The 19,884-nt window shown below is 47.9% G+C and overlaps 7 protein-coding genes across 7 annotated transcripts; 4 read left to right on the top strand and 3 right to left on the bottom strand.

The window, feature by feature from the left end:
• Positions 1-231: 231 nt before the first annotated feature.
• mvd1 (diphosphomevalonate decarboxylase MVD1) lies at positions 232-1,510 on the bottom strand (the record flags this gene model as incomplete). The annotated part of the gene is made up of 2 exons (XM_056682069.1): positions 232-1,375; positions 1,440-1,510. The coding sequence occupies 2 exons, from the start codon at positions 1,508-1,510 to the stop codon at positions 232-234; spliced, it is 1,215 nt and encodes a 404-aa protein (XP_056527478.1).
• A 202-nt stretch (positions 1,511-1,712) lies between these two features.
• On the top strand, positions 1,713-2,579 carry N7500_010930 (cytochrome c1 heme lyase CYT2; the record flags this gene model as incomplete). The annotated part of the gene is made up of 1 exon (XM_056682068.1): positions 1,713-2,579. The coding sequence occupies one exon, from the start codon at positions 1,713-1,715 to the stop codon at positions 2,577-2,579; it is 867 nt and encodes a 288-aa protein (XP_056527477.1).
• A 366-nt stretch (positions 2,580-2,945) lies between these two features.
• On the bottom strand, positions 2,946-3,773 carry N7500_010929 (SNAP receptor PEP12; the record flags this gene model as incomplete). Its single annotated transcript, XM_056682067.1, has 2 exons — positions 2,946-3,461; positions 3,522-3,773. The coding sequence occupies 2 exons, from the start codon at positions 3,771-3,773 to the stop codon at positions 2,946-2,948; spliced, it is 768 nt and encodes a 255-aa protein (XP_056527476.1).
• Positions 3,774-4,283: 510 nt separating this feature from the next.
• N7500_010928 (nucleoporin NDC1) lies at positions 4,284-6,388 on the top strand (the record flags this gene model as incomplete). The annotated part of the gene is given in 5 exon segments (XM_056682066.1): positions 4,284-4,416; positions 4,493-4,760; positions 4,818-5,792; positions 5,861-6,070; positions 6,082-6,388. The coding sequence occupies 5 exon segments, from the start codon at positions 4,284-4,286 to the stop codon at positions 6,386-6,388; spliced, it is 1,893 nt and encodes a 630-aa protein (XP_056527475.1).
• A 422-nt stretch (positions 6,389-6,810) lies between these two features.
• On the top strand, positions 6,811-7,619 carry N7500_010927 (AAA-ATPase Vps4-associated 1 family protein; the record flags this gene model as incomplete). The annotated part of the gene is made up of 4 exons (XM_056682065.1): positions 6,811-6,921; positions 7,020-7,304; positions 7,380-7,453; positions 7,505-7,619. The coding sequence occupies 4 exons, from the start codon at positions 6,811-6,813 to the stop codon at positions 7,617-7,619; spliced, it is 585 nt and encodes a 194-aa protein (XP_056527474.1).
• A 3,418-nt stretch (positions 7,620-11,037) lies between these two features.
• On the bottom strand, positions 11,038-12,541 carry dspC (dual specificity phosphatase YVH1; the record flags this gene model as incomplete). Its single annotated transcript, XM_056682064.1, has 4 exons — positions 11,038-11,476; positions 11,552-11,902; positions 12,144-12,371; positions 12,498-12,541. The coding sequence occupies 4 exons, from the start codon at positions 12,539-12,541 to the stop codon at positions 11,038-11,040; spliced, it is 1,062 nt and encodes a 353-aa protein (XP_056527473.1).
• Positions 12,542-16,588: 4,047 nt separating this feature from the next.
• znfA (putative C2H2 finger domain protein) lies at positions 16,589-18,850 on the top strand (the record flags this gene model as incomplete). The annotated part of the gene is made up of 3 exons (XM_056682063.1): positions 16,589-17,052; positions 17,147-18,268; positions 18,322-18,850. 3 exons carry the CDS (start codon positions 16,589-16,591, stop codon positions 18,848-18,850), a joined length of 2,115 nt encoding a protein of 704 aa, XP_056527472.1.
• Between the last annotated feature and the right edge of the window lie 1,034 nt (positions 18,851-19,884).

Genomic DNA, 19,884 nt, shown 5'->3' with positions numbered 1-19,884 from the left:
AGTGATGGAACCAGATATTTTGCTTTGGTGTAAAGTGTAAACCGAGATCCTGCTGCTGATGTATTATTATGTTCTAGATTAAGGATACGCGAAAGGAATATCTGCATCAAGCTTGCATGGCCAATTTGAACTGTCCACACAAAATCAGTGGGGTATCTTTCAGGCCGTTGGACCTTTCAAGGTTGGCCAAAATGGCTATACCGGTTGCCGGGTATATCTTATTCAAACTTTCTAAAGCGTGCTGAGGATCTCGCCAGTCTCGCTGACAAGGTGGTTGTCAACCTTGACGGGACCTTCTCCGACGCCAGTCAGGATGACACGGCTCACACCATCCTTCAGAACTTCGACAGCGCGAGAATCAACCTGATCCAAAGAAACACCGGCAGTGACACTGGCGATTCTCTCGTAGAATGCGCCATCCCATCCCTCCGTATTAGGGCCCAGAATAGCCTTGACAGTGCCAGCTACAAGCTCGGAGTCCTTATCTTCATAGTAGATGACAGCATTTGGGCCAGCATCGAAAGTGTAAGCACAAACTGTCCGGCCAACAGCACGGTTGATGTCATGCACAAGGCGGACGGCAGCACGAGAGACGTCGTTCATGTAGAAGATAGGAGGCCATGAGTCGAGGCAAGTGGCGTGGAAAGTGTTGGAGTCCCGCATGGTAATTTCCGCGAAGTCGTGGAAGTTGCGGTTCTGAATAGCGGTTTCAATGGCAGTCATACGCCCGGGAACGACGTTCTGGGCACGCTCTGCGAAAAGAGCAGATGTGGCCACAGTGGTTTGCATTCCCTGGGTGCTAGGCACATCCTTCTTCTCGGCACTGACAACAAGAACAAGAGCGCGCATCTCAGGCCAGTGCGATGCAGGGGCAACTTCTTCAGCCAGGCTGTCACTTCCATCAGCAAGCTCACCCGTGCGCCATGCGACATATCCGCCCATCAAGGAGCGGCAGGCAGATCCAGAGCCTTGGCGCGCAATGCGGCTCAGCTCCTTAGGGGACTGGGGTAGTTCATAAAGGTCAGCTACAGCGCGGACTAACGCTGCGAAGCCAGCGGCAGAGCTGGCAAGACCGGCGGCAGTAGGGAAGTTATTCTCAGAGACGATGCGGAGAGGATAGGCAGAGAGCGTGGGCAGTGAGGAATCGGCATCCTCAAGGGCCTTGCGAAGGGCACGGAGGCTGGAGATACAAGCCAGTGTCCGCTTGGAAGACTGGATATCCTGTGGACTGCCGTTCAGGTTCAGGGTGTCCGCAGCTGGGTATTCGGCAGAGCAGGAGGCCGTGGTCAAGGTACGGAGAGAGCGCTGGGAGAGTGTGACTGAGAGGGAGGAGTTTGTCGGGAGGTTAAGAGTAGTATCACGCTTGCCCCAGTATCTAGAGAGCTGTTAGAACCGAACTATTTGGTATAAAGGGGAGGGGTAATCAAAGAGCGGCATACTTGATGACAGCAATGTTCACCGGAGCAGTGGTAGTGGCCCGATAAACAGACTGGCTCGATGTAGACGGCATTTTGAATTCAGATGAACAGAAAGAAAGAACCTCAATAATTTTCTAAAGCACTATGAAAGACAGGGGAGATTTACTTAGGGGGATTGTTGATTTGTCGGGGCGGTGAGAGGGCAAAATAATTTCTACAGCGTAGTTCTAGTTCCGCGATCTATCGGTGCGCCGATCAACATCCTCCAGTCACTGACCTCGCACTTATTCAACAATGGGAGCTGCAGCAAGTACACCCTCTGCGCCCTCTGCGGAGCCACCTGCAGCAACTTGTCCTGTGGACCACAAAACCCGTGAGGTCTGGCTGCAACAAAATAAAAACTCACCTCACCCTACCTCCGATGTCTCTGCCGAACAGGGACAACCACGTGCCAAAGCACAACGACCCCTATCAACAGACCGCGAAGTGAGCAATATTCCTCGAGCTGGTGATTTCAGCTCAGCAAGTGTTTGCCCTGAGGCCAACAAAGCTTCTTCGTCCCCATACGCTGCGTCACATGGTAGCCCATCCAATGCCGAATCCGAGACTGGCCGCGATGAAGCCACCGGAAATTGGATCTATCCGTCGGAGAAGCAATTCTTCGAGGCCTTGATGCGCAAGGGTAATACCCCTGGATCTGCGGCCTCGGCCTCGGAGCTCGCGACTTCGGTGGCTTCCATCATTCCCATTCACAATGCCGTCAATGAACGCGCATGGGATCAGATCCTCGAATGGGAGAAAAACGGTCCCACGGCTGACCCCGGGAGTAAGAAATGCGGAGGACCAAAATTATATTCTTTCCGGGGACTTGGAGTCGATCCAAAGTACTTAAGTCCGCGTGCACGAATTAATGGATGGCTTGGCTACCAGCACCCATTTGATCGACATGACTGGATTGTTGAGCGTTGCGGTGGTGAAAAGATTGAATATGTTATCGATTTCTACCAGGGCAAGCCATCGGGAAGCAATGGAACCCCACCAGGCCTGGCTGCCAATGCTAATTCCAACCCAGGGAAGCTTAGTTTCTTCCTTGACGTTCGGCCCAAATTGAACACTTATGAAGGCTGGAGGCTGAGGTTCAACCGCTTCACGGGCCTATAAGGGCATCATTGACGATCGTCTTTTAGCGGAATATGCTTTCGCACTGCACATACAAAGGCGACAACGGAGCACGGGCAGGATTTGGTACCCAATTGGGTGTATTTTGCATGTATAACACATAATTCTGTATGATATCAGGCTACAGGATTAAGAGACAGCGATGAATTAATGTTCTCCATTCTATTCACACAGAATGTCGGCAAGGGAAGCGTAGAATAGAAGGATAATGAAACGAAGCAATAAGGTGAGGTGCTTGACTAACGAAAGCGCAATCATGCAAAAGGGATATCGTGCGCATACATGACAACATTACAGACGAACACCGCGACGGTAGCCAATAAACAAAAACGAGAAGAGGGAAAATATCTATCCAAGGACAATTGCGAGCACAATGATAGCAAGGATAACAGCAAGAATTACAAAGAGACAGCAAGCCCTGTTGCGAGCATTCTTCTGATATCTGCTGGCACTGCGTAACTCGACATTGGCGCCTCGTGTGTCCTGGGTGACATTTTGGACATTCTCGCTGATGATATCCAACTGCCCCCCTTGTTCCGTGACGATGTGCGCAACATCCCGGAAGAGCTCGTTCAGCTCTCCGACGCTTTGCTCAATGTTCCGGATCTCTGCCTCACGCTCGATGATCAGGGACTCTTGGAAGTCCACCTCGCCCTGATTGGCCATACGGTGTTGCTCCTCCAATATCTGCTCTTGTAGTTGGACATCATTTTCAGAGGAAGGTTCGCCTTCATCAAAAACTGTACGTGCAGCAACCGCAGAAGTGCGCTCTTTCTCAATTGCGCGACGCTGAATAGTTTGAAATTCATCCAAGGTGGCTTTGAATTCGGATGATAGTTTTTGCTGTGTCCATTTCTGGGAGGGCTGTGAGGGTGTTAATTAAAAAAAAACCCCCGCCAGTGAGTGGAATCAGATAGATCATACATTAACGTCCTCCCATGTCTGGACCTGCTTAATCCCTTCTCCTACTTCTCTGAACCCTGTACGGGTCTCTTCGAGCAAAGTATGAACTCGTTCGCGCACACGATCTGTGTCTCGTTTGCTGCCGAGAAGTCCAATTTGGCTGGATAGGCGAGAGATGTTTGATGTCAATGTGAATAACTGGTCTGAAAGCTGCTCGGCCAGATGGTCGAAGTCCGGATCGTCACGGTAATGCGGGTCTTCATCCCTACGCATGGTGGTAGGCTGAGCCTCCAACGAGTTTAACCTGTCAAAAGACATTCTATATGTAATCAAAAGGCAGAAAGGCAGTGAATCAGTGTAAAAATGAAGACAGAAGAAGACAGGATAATCAACGTGTAAGCTGCAGGTCCCTGCTGCCTTCGATAAGCCTCGTTGGTGTGCAGACCGCCCTCACATGACGTACATCTAAGCCACTAGGCTCGATATAGACTAGCCCTGTGGAATAATGCACCTTGAGCCATATGCATCACGTGACTATATGTGGCTAGTGTGTTTTGATGCCTCAAAATATTCCCAGGCGGACCTCGCCGTTAATTGATCCAATCCGACCAGCTCAACACAGCCAGTTGTCAGCCTGACCATTCGTCCACAACAAAAACCCTGGTCCGATAATCTTTTTCCACAGCTTCCGGAGCTCTGCCTACGACGATCATCCTGATCATGCTCTAATCTTCAACTATTTCATTCTTTCCACGAGCGCATTCTACTAAACAAGCTTACATCATGGCCGTAGTACAAACTCGGCCCTACAGGCGAATCCTGACTTCGGCCTTGCACCGAAGATTTGTTCATGCATCTGCACTTTCACTGCTGGTCTCTTATATCACCGCAATTGTGGTTGGAGAGAAATCGTCTTGTGAGTGAACCTTGTTGAATCGCGCCTCGAAGACTCTCTAGAAAGTACAAAGAACTGATAAAAGTATCCTAACCAGTCTTCTGGTTATGGTTTCCTTTGGGCAGTTGTGGTGTTCGAACCGCGCTCCTCTTCATCTCGTCGCTCACCATTTTTGTCCTTCGCGTCAGTCAAATGCACATTGGTTCGAGAACAGCTACTTCCTCGTTCGGCACTTTGAAATCCTTCACTTTATTACAAATCGCGCAAACATTTGGCTGGTACCTCTTCTCGGCATGGTGGTTCACTCAAGTCTACGTATGGTCGTCTTCGCTTGATTCTAACCTCGAGCTTGTGAAACGGGGCAGGTGCGTTAGGTATCCTCCAAATGACTTACTCCGATCCGGACTACTAATGAAATACAGGCCACACGAGCGACCGACCCTGAACGAAAGGCCCATTTACCTTAACTCCTTCCATGCGTTTCTAGCATGTGTGCAAGCAGTGTCCCACCTCTATTACGACTACGACCGCATTGCAGTGCCCATAGCGGAACGGAGATTGAAAACAAATGACGAGCGTACCCATCCTGTCCCGCCAACCTCCAAGTATCTACAGCGTGTTTTGCCGCAAGAACTGGGGGCCGGTGCTCTCAGAGGCCTGATTGTTGCTGCAGTCTCTCTCGTGATATACCCCATATTTTTCAGGCGCTTTGCGTGGAGCTGGTCTTTGTATGTTGCCAAGCTCTTTTGGAGCTTCCCGAGATCTGCAGCCGAACCTCAGAGCTTCGTTCCCTCAATTTTCCCTTATTTTTTCTTCAAAGCTTTGGTCCCTGGAGTCATGCTTGTTCTTACATGGCAAACCGCCAACCTCTTCTATTCTGTGTTCATCGGCAAGGAGCCTCTGAAGCGTGGCCAGCCACTCACGACAGAAGCCAAGGATCCCAATGGCAGTCTCCTAAGTGGTCTCAAGGCAAAGAAAGAAGTTGTGAGGACCTTCGCGCTCTGGGAACTTAGTCTCATCAGCCAGCGCATTCCCGACCGCCGGAAGGCAATTTTCAATGAAATTGATCGCGAGGGCGGTTCAGTTTGGTCCCAGGTCCTTGCTTGCACCACTGATGTAATCAAGGCCATCAACACTCGTATCGAGGAAAGCGAAAACCCCGCGCCTGTCACCAAGCCTTTACCGCAAGCCGAGAAATCTGAGCCTGTTCTTCAAAGTCTCCCACGACTATCAGAACCGATCAAAGATGACAACATCTTCACTTCTGCCCCGAAGCCTACTTCACGCCAGGACAAATTTGGTGATGCGTTCAGCTCAGCGGCTAAATCCATCGGTCAGTCAGAAGACTGGACTCCAGCTGCCCGAGCCCGGGTCCGAGATGTCTTCGACCGGGCATCGTCAGCAATGCTTAGCCCTGAGCAGAAACAGAAATATCTCAGTTCCCCCAGAAGTTCAAGTTACTTAGCGGCGGCCCCTCCACAACTCATAAACCTGAGGACATGAACCCAATTCTGGCGCAGATTCTTCGTTCGCCTATCGGCCAACCTTTCCGTCAAACATACGCTCAGCGCCTCTCATCTATTGTTCTTGGAACACCGGAATCCTCTCTCTCATTGATTGTGGATGCTGTGGAGTCGTTGACTCGACTCCTCATTGCCAGCTTGGCCGAAGATCCGTATGGCAAAGTTCACGCCGATGTGCCCTCAGCAGTGCGGCTTTTGACCCATACCACCCTGACCCTGGATGCATTTGCCCACCAGGGTGGTTTGGATGCCCATTGGACCGATATCAACTTCCCCCATCTAGCGATCCCCAGGCGCAAGCAGTTGCCCGCCTGGTCCCAGACGTTGAAGTCGTGCTTGCTACGCTCCGTGGTGGTCTCAAGGATCTATTGACGGCCTTCAAGCCTTACTTGCGGGATATCGGTATCGCAGGCAAGGATTTGAGGCTAGCAAAGGAGGCAGCTGGCATCGACGGAGAGGAGGTATTATGATCTACGATGATCGTTCTTTTTGCTGCGATTTTTTCTAATGCTCGCTATATTTCATGATTTCTCTTCACAAAACTTCATGTATTGTTATCTCTCGTCCTATTCTCTAGTCCCATTGGGATTGATATCAGTGGACAAATGCATGGTTAGGCGTTCTGTTAAGGTGGGTGTGGCTTTGGCTGGAATACATCAGTTCTTAAACTAAATCAACACCTTATTTCCGTCAATGTGAATATCTTGAATTTCAATCTTCTAATGATTTCGATAAACCCGTTTTGCTCTTAGGAGTATGGGTCACATGACAATACTCTCAGTCAACACCAACTTCACCAAGTACCTTTACATTTGTTCTTCACGAACTTCAAGTAGCAACATTTGATTGAAACACTCCTACCCGCTTAGAGCAACCACTTTGACTTGAAATCATGTCATTGACAAACGTCTATCATGTGCGCCGTGTTGCAGACAATTCTGCAAAAGCATGTTTGATTTGCTACAAACCGTCCACCAGCGTGATGATCACACCGGATAACAAGGTATGTGATATTGATATTCTGTCTGGCATATAGAAAACCAGAAAATTTCTTCGCTTCATGGCCCTATTTTTTACATATAAGGTGGCTCATTTACTCAGGACTTCTTCTATGTGTGCCCCGCACATTTACAAGACAAACATTTCTGCTCTCCAATCATCGATACAGAGGGCCAAGCAAAACGTCTTAAGGAAGAGCAAATGGCCAAGGAGATTGAAAAAGTGAAAAGAGAGTATGAAGAAAAACAACGACGGAAGAAAGAGCGCGAGAAGGCGTCTGGCAAGGATAATAAGGAGCAGAATGATAAGGGCAAAGATGAGCCTAAAGACAAAGACAACGATACATCTGAGTCAAACGCCAGCGATGAAAAAGATAGAGATGATAAGGTTCGTGCCTTTCCACAGCGAAGGAAGTCGAATACAATGGTTCATAGGAACGTGTTGACTGATTCTCGCTGCCAGATTGCTTCTATCCGGACAGGTTCTGGGACAGAGACAAAGTCAGATGATTCACCTCGAGTTTTCTCTTTACACAAGTATGTGATGAGTATCGCTTTTCATGACAATGACGCCTAACGGTAAGACAGGAATTTCTATCAGATGCGCATCGACCGGCTACGCAACATTGAAATGGCGAAACGCAACCAGGAACGATTAAGGCAACCTTCGCTGTTCCCCTCTGTGCCGTCAGGAAATCCTTAGTCTTTTCTTTACTCTTGTCTTTTGGGCGCCAGTCTAGTTTGAGACAACAACATATTGGTTCGCCTATCGTTCTCCGCTGATATGACAGGCACACTGAAGCGGTGAGAAGACGATGTAAAAAGCACGGGAATACCTTACAACTGATACCGAGCACTTCCCGCGGCATGTTGAATCGTCCCAGAAATCACTTCTTGTCATACAATCTTACCAACCGGGTTGCGGATTCAACGGACGCAACCACGAGGAAATATTGAGTCATACAAGTTTCATATCCAGACCTATCTGTGTTTTGCTCTTAGTGGACTTTCTGTCCAGTTATCAGCGAATCATACAATCCTCAACTGGCAAATAAAGGTTAAGCTGGTGTGACGTGGTATTGGCCCCAGCACGGGGCGCCCCTGACTCGGGCACAATCAGCCCTAGCACCCATGTGTACAACGAACTTCATTTATCTCTCAAACTCACGAATTTCCGATCCTGCAGGATGCCGACTGCAGTACGTAGTAGCAAAAAGCCCTTTGATCTTCATCCAACCCGCTTATGCTTAGTATACATTTTGATACGAGGCATCCAACAAGGCTCCGTCACAAACACTCAGCCACTCTCGCCCGGGCAACTACCAATTTCCCAGACCAGGAACGGTTAAATTTCTATTCTTTGTGGTCAATAACTTGCCTGGATGCTTCCCCCATATTGCATGACCTTTTAGGGTTCGTGCTCAGGTGGGGATATAATAAGCACTAGTTGCCTAGAGCGGTCCCTAAATAAGACTGAGGCCCCCCCCATAGACAACTACCTCGGCGCTAGTGGGCGGCTTACTCGGGTTTTCCTGCGCCCTTCGATGGAACCACTAGTCGTGTGTTTGGGGCCTAATAGACTTCGATGCATGTCAGGCTTGGACAAACTCTCCATGGTATATAGACTGCTTTGGTACATTTACCAATCTTTGTACTCTCCTTCCCGTGTCCGGGGCTTGCTCCGACTCACTCTTCGTGGTCTAAGGCTTGGCTGTGCAGCCACGACTATCCTTCCTAGCAGATACAAGATAGTTTTAACCACTGATCCTTCTAGGGTGTTATCTCCATGGTTCTCATATTTCCTGTCATAGCTACGGAGTAAATGTCATTGCGAGCTATTTATGTAGCTATTTCTATGGAATTGGGTACGCTGTAAGATGCTATTCCAACGTAGGTGTATGTATATATCGTGCAATTTGGACACATACATAGCCACTGCATCTCAATACTGAGAGAAATAAGTTTAGTTTAACCACGATTAACAATGCAGCTGTCTTAAAGTGACACGATCTAAAATTGCTGACGTCCATAGATGCCTGGAATTTTCATTGATTGAATGTTGCCTGGCGGGCCTAGATGATAGATAGTGCTTCACTAGAGCATGGGGCTACCTAAGCTGGTGCCGTAGATTTTGGATGCATACAGGAAGCCTATATATAGTGTCAAGCTAACATAATGCGTGTAGGCAGACATGTCTATGGCCTGTGTACTCTGTAATACTCCGTACTCGTGTGAGCATAGTACATGATATGCACGTGTTGTTCAAACTTCGAATGCAGTGTGACTCCCACCGTGTCATCTTTATTTAGGTCAATTTATTTCACAGCCCATATTTCGTAGCTTGCTAGTGTCAAATGTTGCTATGGAATATAGGCTTGTTCAACGCAAGATGTACAATAGATGAGCAGATATCATATGGAGAATGAAGTAAAATGCTATTTTTGAAAGGTCAAACCCCTAGAAAATAGGATTATAGGACTGTCTATAATATGTAAATGATTGTTTTCCAATATTTTCCTAATTACACTCACTCACAAGCTACTATAAAGAGACCAAGCGTAGTCCCAGACAGACCTGAAACAAAGTTAAATGCAAGCGATCGACACAAAGGCGATCACGACTGCTTCTATTGATAAACTATGTGCGGAGTAACAATGATGCGGAATATGGAAAGGATGTGGTACCTTTACATTTAATAAGTTCTCTCAAGTCAGACCAGATGTGAACTCCACTGGGAGCTCCCCCTGCAAGGCAATGTGCACTGCCCACCCCCACTAGGAAAGGGATAGTGCCAATCACGCAATATAGATTTGGCATGTATATCTCTAGGAAGCTTTTAGTCAATGTAGTAGAAGCAATGAGAGGTCTAATGAGATCTGGTAAGTCCACAATGTATCGAGATATGTATACTGTATATCTTGTCTCTTGAAAAATACAGTAAGGAACCAAAACCAAAACCATACCAGTAATACCAATACACAAGCACCCACCAATCGGGAAACCCTGGAAACAGACCCGCTTTGCACAGCCTCCTTCTGCTTCAAACCTTGGAAGTCGACAGAAGAAGGGGGAAATGAATTCGATTCCAGCGTCATTGGCGTTACGCTGATCCTTGAAGCTGACAGCGCTTCGAGTGGGGCTTAAGAAAACTGGAGAGAAGACAAGTGGATGCGTTTGTGTGTGGATCTACAGTATATTGTACTTTGGTGGGCTTGATGAGAAACATAGGGTGCCTTGGCGCGCGATTAACTACGGAGTACTGCGCAGCTGCATACTCCGTATGGCTGGGAATGCACCCGGGGGATAAAGGCAAGGCTCAGACCACGAGTCGACTTATGCATGTTGGTATGCGGTGCAGCCCTAGGGTAAGCCGGGCCCGAATTCAATTACTGTGGACAATTCGAAATGGGGCTTGAGCTCTGTCTCATATCGCCGACGCTGTATTACTCTTTCTCTATCTCTTGATTTTGTGCAAGATGCATGTATTGGTTTGTGGGACATGACACCTTCGTGTTGACCAACGGGGGCGTTGAAGACGAATCACAAGATAGATATCTAGGTAGCCTTCGGAAGACTGATGGCTTGTAGGTTTATGATGTATTGATATCACACTGGTTGTACGGATCAGCAGGGGCATGTTAGCCCGCGTGCTGCCTAATGGGCCTTGCTTTTGTAGACCATGGGCTAGAGCACGGAGGAATGTCCTGTCAGCTTGAGTGGTTTGTCTGGAAGATTGGGAGGCGGTGTTTTCGAGCCTCACTCTCTGGTCGACATTGTCGCTGCCTGTACAGAGTCCAATGAGATGAGACGCAAGGCAGTCAGGTTTTTTTATGGCGACGATTTTCAGTCTCCGCGTGAGGCACGTGCTTCTTCTCAAAAAGTGCCATAATGATGGTGACCTAGCTGTCCAAGAAGTGTGGATTTTTCAACTGGCTCTCAGGTCCGAGCTTAGATGTATCACCTGTCACTCACAAACCCGGTGAGCCTCTTTGATTGGGGCAAGATTACCTGGAACCAAAAAAAGTTGGAAGAATCAAACATGAACCATAAAATGTAAGTTGGAGCTTTAAGCTTTCATCACTCGTAAAACTATGTATGCATGGTGTTCATCACTCGTCATCTTAAAGATTGCCACGCCCAGAGTCGTTAGCTGCCGAGGCCCGCATCCCCGGAGGAAGACGAATGGCAGGGTTAGCTCTTGGCCCCTGAGCCATGTTGACTTGGGCGATATCGACGCGGGCTTTGGTGAGACCAATGGCAGGCACGACCCAACCACCACAGCTGCATCGAAGACCTTGCCATGCAAATTTGCCCACATTGGACCCGCAGATAGGATTGGGGCAAGTAAGGCGCCCAGAGAGAGGGGCATCGTCTGGGTGCGCGCCGTATGTAGTATCCGTGTTAGCCTCAGCTCCGTCCTCGGATGGGAAGAGACTTGGGCGCATCCAGGTCAGAGGGTGGAGGAACACATGGCCACAATCAGCGGTTGCTGAGGACTTGGCGGTATTTTTCTTTTCTTCTTCATGCGGGAGAATGAATAGGGTCGTTGCCAGTTTGGTTCTGTGATGGGTTTAGTAAATCTGACGGGGATCTTCTTCCAGAAGTACAGCCTGTAGCTTTGATTGTGGGACTAACCTGCATTTTCGGCACTTAATCTCGACCGTTCGACCGGTGGGGTCTTGGGACTGAATCGGCTGCTCATCCTCAAACCGCACCGACTTCAGCTCTGGGGCACGGCCACACGCCACACTTCCCTCAACATCACGGCGATAAAGCCAGCGCTTGTATGCTGGGTGGTCGGTGACATCATCTGGGCAGCCCATCTCATGATATAAATTCAGCTGCTCCATGAAGCCATCGTTTGGCTCACATAGGGGTCTGCTTTCGCGAACCAGCGCAAGGGCAGATTGCGGTGTGAGCGCCCCTGGCTGCCGGTGGAGTAGGTAGGCGATGCAAATGGCCGCGGAGCGGGACTTCCCCATCGCACTGAATCATCATATTAGCCACTGTACGTCTTCCCATGATGAGCGAGGCCAGGCACGGCTTGCAAATCTCAAGATGACGGGTCCAACGTGCATCACAGCGATTTGCAGAATCCTTTGGCCACGTGTAGATCGCACTTGGTGGACACGCAATGACGTAGGAGGCATGAAGCCACTCAAGATTACGCATCCGGAAAGAGGAAACTTTCGGCTGATAAGACTGAATAATTTGTATTTTGACTTACCAGTGCACGAGTACACCTCCACCACCGTTTAGCCCGGACTGAATAAACTTGATAGCAGCGGGAAAATGCTCCAATAAATTTTCATCATCGACATCATCAACTCCTATGGAAAGATGTTGATAAGAGGCAAAGTTCTCTTGTTCCTCAGCTGGGTTGAGACGCAGCACCGAGAGGACATGCGAGATATCTGCACGTGTCAATGCTGCTTTGTTTTTGACGCTTAATATGCTACAAATGGGGCGTTAGCAATGTTTGAGAACTGCCAAATCAGGAACTGGCAGTGCCAGCCTCCAGTATCAGCTCTAGTTTAGCAAAGTCCAGATAAGGACTGTCTGTTAGTGAAGTGAGACCAACCCTCCGACATAGATATTGTGGCCTTTTATTTGATTCATGGCCATTTTGTGATATGGTGGCTGCAACTTGGCAGCAGCAACGTTTCGTTGATGGCGACAGAGAAAATACAGAATTCAAAAGCCCGGTTCCAGTGTCAGTTTGATAACTTGACTCTTTTTTTTCTTAGATCGCATAGGCGGAGGTTGAGCCTCGGCGCTGCCAAACTCAAAAAGTCTGATAGGGTAAGGGTATGACAAAGCAGGTGACTTTGGTGCCTCAGGCAGAAGGTATACTTCAGGCCTAGGTTTCTTTGTTCAGGTTACCAAAGGAAATAAATAATTGTCAATTGATTTCAGCTCCATCTATGGGTCCTCTCATGTCCACAGCAATAAATTCAATACATAATTGTAGGAAAGTGTGGACTTTGTTCAACAATGCATGGCATTTTGGAGGTCACCCACTGTGTGAGGATCTCCCCACTCTGGGGTTGGTGCGTTCTACATGAGTACTCCATACGTATGCTAAAATTCCATATCGTATATTTCAGAGCCTTATTACAACTTGAACGCGCGGGATACGGAGGCCTAGAAAGTAATCTAGCAAGCCCCGTCCCAAGTGACGCGGCACTTTACGGATAAATATCTTGATGACCAGCCGCCCCATATGTTTTACATAATTATAGACATGATGCGCGGTTGCATGGATGGTATAGAAGTACGGAAGTGTCTATGTTGTAGTTCCATTACACACTCAGTATGGAATACGGAGTAGTCAGACTGAACTTCTAAATGAAGAGAAATCTATCCGTAAGTTTCCCACTATGTGAAGCATGATGTACATCTGACAGAGGTCAAACGGTTAACATCGTTGGTCGACGATCTGATTTGCTATGCGAACTGTAAGGGGGTGCTCACAGGGCAGCCAAGAAAGGGAAGCTAGATTTAGGCTTAGTTAGGCTTACCGCGGGGAACCTGGACCTGGGCTGATCAGGAATGGAGCAATCAACGGGGCGGGAGGTCTCATTACGGAGTGCTAGTGTAAACGAGGCTAATTCGTCTCGAATCACATTGAGAGGCGTAACACGCGCTTCTAGGCTGCAGCCCTCTAAGGCTTAAGGCTGGCTGCGCCTCAGGAGATATGCAGCAATGCACCTGGACTCTTTTAGGGCTTGGTTTGTGCTGACAACTGGGTTTGATCAGCCGAAGTCAGCCGAATTGATCCGTACAAAATCCGTAAACCCCTCTCTGCTGACGCCTCCGTTTGACCAAATGTCTTTGCTGCCTGTCGTTCTGGTAATCATTACCTGAAGCAAAATGTGGAAACACGTGTTTTTAATGGAGGTGTGTAGCTTACCTGGTCAGCTATTACCTGCAATATACTCCGTAATTATTTCCTAAATAAGTCAAGGGCGCCTCCTGGAACATCAAATGGCTTGACGGCGACGATCGATGAGAAATACATATGTTGTACTCCGTACACATACAAATGATCACGGGGGAAGGTTTACTGGGTTGGTCTCCGTATCCGCTACTCTGTACTCCGTTTACAGACAATCCATTATTATTTCGAATATGTATACCCCTCGCCAAGAGGGCACTGCCCCTCGGAAATTAGGATGCAATCCTGGTAGCTACCTAAGCAACCTCGACCTGTGAAATTAGAAGATCCTTGATTCCGTGTAAACTGGGATGCCCTGATCGGGAGATCTGATCATCATACTTCTGATAGGGCTCTAGGGCTCTAGGGCTTTACATACGGAGAGACTGCCTATCTTGGGATGAAACACCAGTATATTACAGACACATGTACGGAGTATATAGTATACCTGTTGTATCGAAGTAGATTAGGTAAAGCCTGGATTGTACAGTAACATTATAAGTCTAACGTGTTCACGCTAGCACCGGAACACCCAATTCAGAATTTAGTGATATTCCCTAAAGAAATTAAGAACAAAACATATCACAAAAACCGAGGATTTCGTTCTCGAAGCTGATGTGGAGCATTAGGCCGATTACTCAGCCTTGTCCCCTGCAGGGAGGGTTTGTTCCAACGTTCCCATTTCTCCTCTTCACACTCCTCTCCACAGACCAAGCCATTTAATACGGCTCTTTCGAAGGAAACCAGTTCAACATGCCTGTCCTTAGAAGATTTGATCATACCACAAGCATCAAGGTTCAACCCCTCTGTGCCCAGATGACAGGCGGACCGGCAGTGTGGCAGTGCATGCAATGCTAGGCACTAAGTGGAGCGCACTAGTAAATCAGTGGATCGATGTCCGACGACTCATTGTCCGCCTTTTTTTTTTCTGTGGAGGCAAAAGAATGTTCTCTCGTGAATGTAGGGCCCGAATCCTCCGAACAAGATCTTACCATCTACCGTATGTGTGTACACGTATCCAGCCCAGGATTCAACTCCATTCAAGTGTCGCGTGGAGATATTAAGCCTAAATGCCAAGAGTTCCAAGGTATATTATTGCAAGGCACCCCATTATGCCAATCTATACCTGATTCTCGGACTTGATAGGACTTTATCAAGTTCTGACCCTAAACTATAAACCATGGTTCGAGGGAACGTGCTTCCATTGAGATTTTTTCTTACCGAAAAAGGTATCGGGACCCTTTCACCTATAAATCCAGATGCATTCATGGTGAAGACAACTCAAAAGAAGCATGTGTTCGATAACACCATAATCTGGATCACATTCGCGCATTCAAATATACCGTAAGGTTGGCCGCTCGGCCAACCCAATGTAAAGACTATGGGGTCACATAGATCGGAAACCCTAGGACTGGAAATTCTGGGCCAGGCCATTCCTCATTTCCCGGTCCCAGATGTTGTGTGGGAGAAGCTATATAGGAAAATGACCGATTTTAAGGCCCTAATCATTCTATCCATGAAAATTCATTTAAATATTTCAGAGAATGTACTCTGAAACCATTAGATATACCATTAAATATATTGAATATGTACATTACCTAAATATATGTATTCTCTTTTTTTTTGTTTTTTTGTTTTTTGTTTTTTGTTTTTTTTTTTTGCAAAATCCCCTGTAACTGGTATGTAACGGACCTGACCCATATACGAACGATACATACATATACGCTTTTCCACGTCACCCAGAGCCTTTAAGAGACATCTTTCAAATTTCCCTTTTTTTTTGCCTCTTTGCCTCTGATTAGGCCTTTTCCCTTCATTTTTCCTTATGAGATCACCTTCTCTTTACCTGAATTGGATCCAATCGCTTGCACCGCCCGAATTCCTACCCGATACACCGATCTGGGCGCATTTCAATCTTTTCCTTTTTGATTGTATTTGATCAGCTCCCTTCAGCCTTCAGCCTTTCAACTTTTTTTTTTTTTTGCCTTGCACTATATTTTTTTTTTACAGGTTTCACGTGGGTTGCTCCCATTGCATAGAGAGCGTGTGTATTTCTTTATACTCAATACTCTGGCCATAATTGCATTCTAACATATCACTAGCTCTATCTTTTTTTCTATTTTTTTCCTCCATTTTTTTCCCTATATCTTTTTTTTCTATTAAGCATGTGTGCACCTTGAAGTTACAGTGTGGCCAAGTTCTATGGGACACAGAGCCGGTTCTCCGTGTGTCACTTACGGGAAAACGTTTCATCTTATATGAGGCGAATCGCCGAACCAGGGTCCCGAGGTAGGCCTTCAGCCCTATTCCCCCTACCCCCGGTCTTTTATTATGAGGTCAAGTCCACTTCCAAATGATCTGACTCTTAAAGTAGACTCACAAGACTTTACACCGAATGAAGTCGTTGACATTGTCCCCGACATTGTCCCCATATAACTATTTCCCCTTCAACTTTTGAAGCAGAAGCTGGACCTTCTGAGAAAATCTTTGGAGGGTGTGAGGTTGACGGCCCGCTTGACAATCGGAGCTGGTTTCACGACCGACGTTTGCACTCAACTGGATTGGGTCATTGCTGGGTTATTGAGATCTTGATTCGAACCTGCTTGTTCCGAGTTACATCAGGCTCGACCTTGTCTTCTGCTCTACTAAGTTTATTTCTGATCTCAGCTTCGGCTAATCTGGATGCGCACCAGCCCATCTTGATTTCAATTTCGGCTCTATGTTCCGCTTATAGAATGGACCTTCGATTTTCTCAGTCGCCGAGCTTCCATGATTTCAGAGACAAGCGTTCTTCCGAATCCCTGAGCGCTATGCCCGATCTGGCACTCTCATCTCACGGTCCACTGCCTATAGCTTCAAGGACTAGAACTTCTATGAACACCGCCCCTCCACCACTTCCACCGCCACCCAGAATCCCCGATTTAGAAATCGGTTATGACGCTGGCTGGGAACACGCCAATTCACAAACTCCGACTTCTCTTCCGCCTATCAACCCGAGCTCAAGTTTGTTTGGGGGCCATCGGCGGCCGGAAACTGCCTCACCAGGTGACCCAATGCAGATAGACGAGTTAGAGGGGAGGCAGGGCGGACCTCCCGTCTCGCGAAGCCCCGAAACTCAGATCCAGATCCAGCCACCTCTGCCAGTTACAGACGGATTTCCAAGCTCCATGTCGGTTATCCCGAATCCGGCGGGTCCAATGTAAGCCGACTTGATGCGCCAGGACTGCACAACTCTCGGTTTCGCAGTACCGCGCTTTTCCATACCAGGTTGATCATTGCTAATAAACTAATAGCTTGAGCGGTGAGCGCCAGTTCTCACTGCGGAGTGTCAAAGACTCGTCAAATGCCTACGATCAACACCTATTATCCAAAATTGGAAAACCCCAAATAGCAAAACCTCCGTCACCAGGGGGATCTATTAGCCTCGGAACCGACAACCGAAATGCGCTCCCTGCGCTTACCGTCCCTTCACGAAGCCCAAGCAATCTTCCATCACCTGGGCCTTCGGAAGGGTCAACACTGGACGTGAAATGGCACAACAGCCCTCAGTCCGGGGGTGTTTCTCCTAGGACCAAGGTCGGATGGAGAGAGTATATAGGCCGCAGCCCAAGCGTGGAGAGCAATGCACCATCATCAGCACTCGATTACGACCAAGGATCTTTGCGGGATGTGAGCCGACGCCGCTATCGTGGAACAACGCCACAGCGAGAAGATAGCATCAGTCTACCGAGTCGATCGAACCGTGGAAGCTACGACCAGGGCGTATTTTCAGATATCGAGGGAGAATTTTCGACTGACGAGCCGGTACCCCCGCGGCAATTCATACTTCGAGAGCCCACTCCGCCGTATCCGGATTCGAGACAGGGCATGAAACGACGGGCATCTTCACCTCCGCGTGAGCCGATAACCGACGATAGACATACATTGCACATCGCTACAAGTAACGGAGACTTGTCACAACGACGAATCAGTGGACATCCGTTTACTAACACACTCTCCGTCAACCCCAATTACGCCATAAGTCAACGAACCTTCTCAGCCGCCTCATCATTGAGCATCCGGACCTCGGGCTCGTATTCTTCTACGCTGTCTATTGGAGGTAGCAGTATGACCAGCCTTTCTCCGTATGACCGACCGTCCCCAGGTGGTTTTTCACCAAGCTCCGATCTCGATACCTTCCACGAAAAATCAATTCTCAACCCCAGCCCTACTGCGGCGCTATCTCAACCTACTCCTCCAAGGCTCCCAGGGCCTGCATCTTTAGAACCGCCTGCGACGGATGCCACTGGAAAAGTGTCTGTACCGACGACCATTATGAACGTGCCAAAGCCCGCTGCGCCAAAGATTGGTGGGCTTTTCATCTGCGATTGTTGTCCAAAGAAACCCAAGAAATTTGACAATCCAGATGGTTTACGGTAAGTTGATGCCGAAATCTCTTTGTGATATGAGTCATACTAATTCAGAACAGTGCACACGAGATGGAGAAACAGTACGCATGTGCCTACTGCAATCACCGCTTTAAGAACAAAAACGAAGCTGAGCGACACCAAAACTCTCTCCACCTACGACGCCATTCATGGTCATGCGCCGCGCTCGTGAGTTTCCAAGCAGCATTTCACGCCTCAGGCACACAGTCCTGCCAGACATCCACTGGACCTACCCATGACACGTGCGGCTACTGCGGGGAGGAATTCCCAAATCTCCCCCAGGCAGACTGGGATCGACGGTTCGAGCACTTGACCACCGTGCACAAGTTTGGCGAATGCAACAATGCCAAGAAGTTCTTCCGCGCAGACCATTTCCGACAGCATCTGAAGCATAGCCATGCTGGGACCAGTGGAAAGTGGACTAATATCTTGGAAAATGCTTGCATGAAAGAAGAGCAACCCCCGGAGCCGCGCGAGCCTAGGGGGCCTAGGGATAAGACTGCCTCTGGCTCCCATACCGGGGGTTCATTGACGTCCAACGCCATCTCGGAAGTTCTTAGCGAGCAATGACAATCAATAAGTCGTGTCTCTCTTGATCGGGAAGTTCCTTTGCCTTGTAGCATACGCCTACAACACGGTTCCCGGCAAGCGGCTCTGTATTGTTAATTGCATTCCTCGCCAGTTCATACTCGAGAGTTTGGATGATAGTTCCCATCCGTATGGCACCAATGGTCTTTTTCTTTTGGGCAATGGAGACTCTGGATTCATTCGTATCCATCAATGACTTTGAACTCACATCTCGAATCTTCACTACATAACTGCTATAAAAGACAGCATCACCTCAACATCACTCAACCACCCGGAGAACTTTTCTGACCTCTCAAACGAAAACATTAACAACAATCACAAAAAATCTCTCATATTCAAACTAGAAAAGGCGAAGTGAATCAAAAGTTCACAAAAAAGCCACCCAAGGCAAAAGAAAACTTGGAATCACGACCTGAAACGAACATTTTTGAAATTTCTCCTTTTCCACGGAAGGAAACGGGCGAAGGGAGTTAGTTATAGTCGGGATTGGGATTTTTTTTAGTTGGATCAACCTCTGTGCATACCACGGTTGCATTGCAATGGTCTGGGAGGATTATTTACATGGAGTCGGTTTCATGGTTGGTTCTTCAACTGGGTGGACTGGAATACTGGGATACTTGATGGATTCTTTGCGTTCGACTTGTGTCTATTCTCTTCTTCTATGCTCTTCTACATATTCCCCGCCCGTCTTATACATACTTTTGTTGGATGGAACTGATAGGCGAATGGAGGGCGTTGTATATAGATCCTTTTCTCTTTGCATGGTAGCCTTCACAAAAAAAAAAAGTGGCTTTTATGTCTCTTCTCTGGAAATTTTGATACCTTTCTAAGCTTTGCTGGTTAGCTTTCTTGGTATTGAAACGCGATTTTGATATACACAGACAGTTCAGCGAGGAAGCAATTTCCACTAAAGACAAAAGAAAGCACGAATATTCAAACAGACAAGACACTGAACCGATCTAAATCTAATGGGAAAATGCCTGACCCAACCCAGAAAGCAAAAGAAACCACCCAAC

The sequence above is a fragment of the Penicillium coprophilum genome, assembly GCF_028826855.1.
Source record: "Penicillium coprophilum strain IBT 35676 chromosome Unknown utg000007l_segment0_segment0, whole genome shotgun sequence".
Taxonomy (NCBI): domain Eukaryota; kingdom Fungi; phylum Ascomycota; class Eurotiomycetes; order Eurotiales; family Aspergillaceae; genus Penicillium; species Penicillium coprophilum.
Note: the sequence above shows the minus strand (reverse complement) of the source record. Positions and strands in the feature narration are given on the sequence as shown.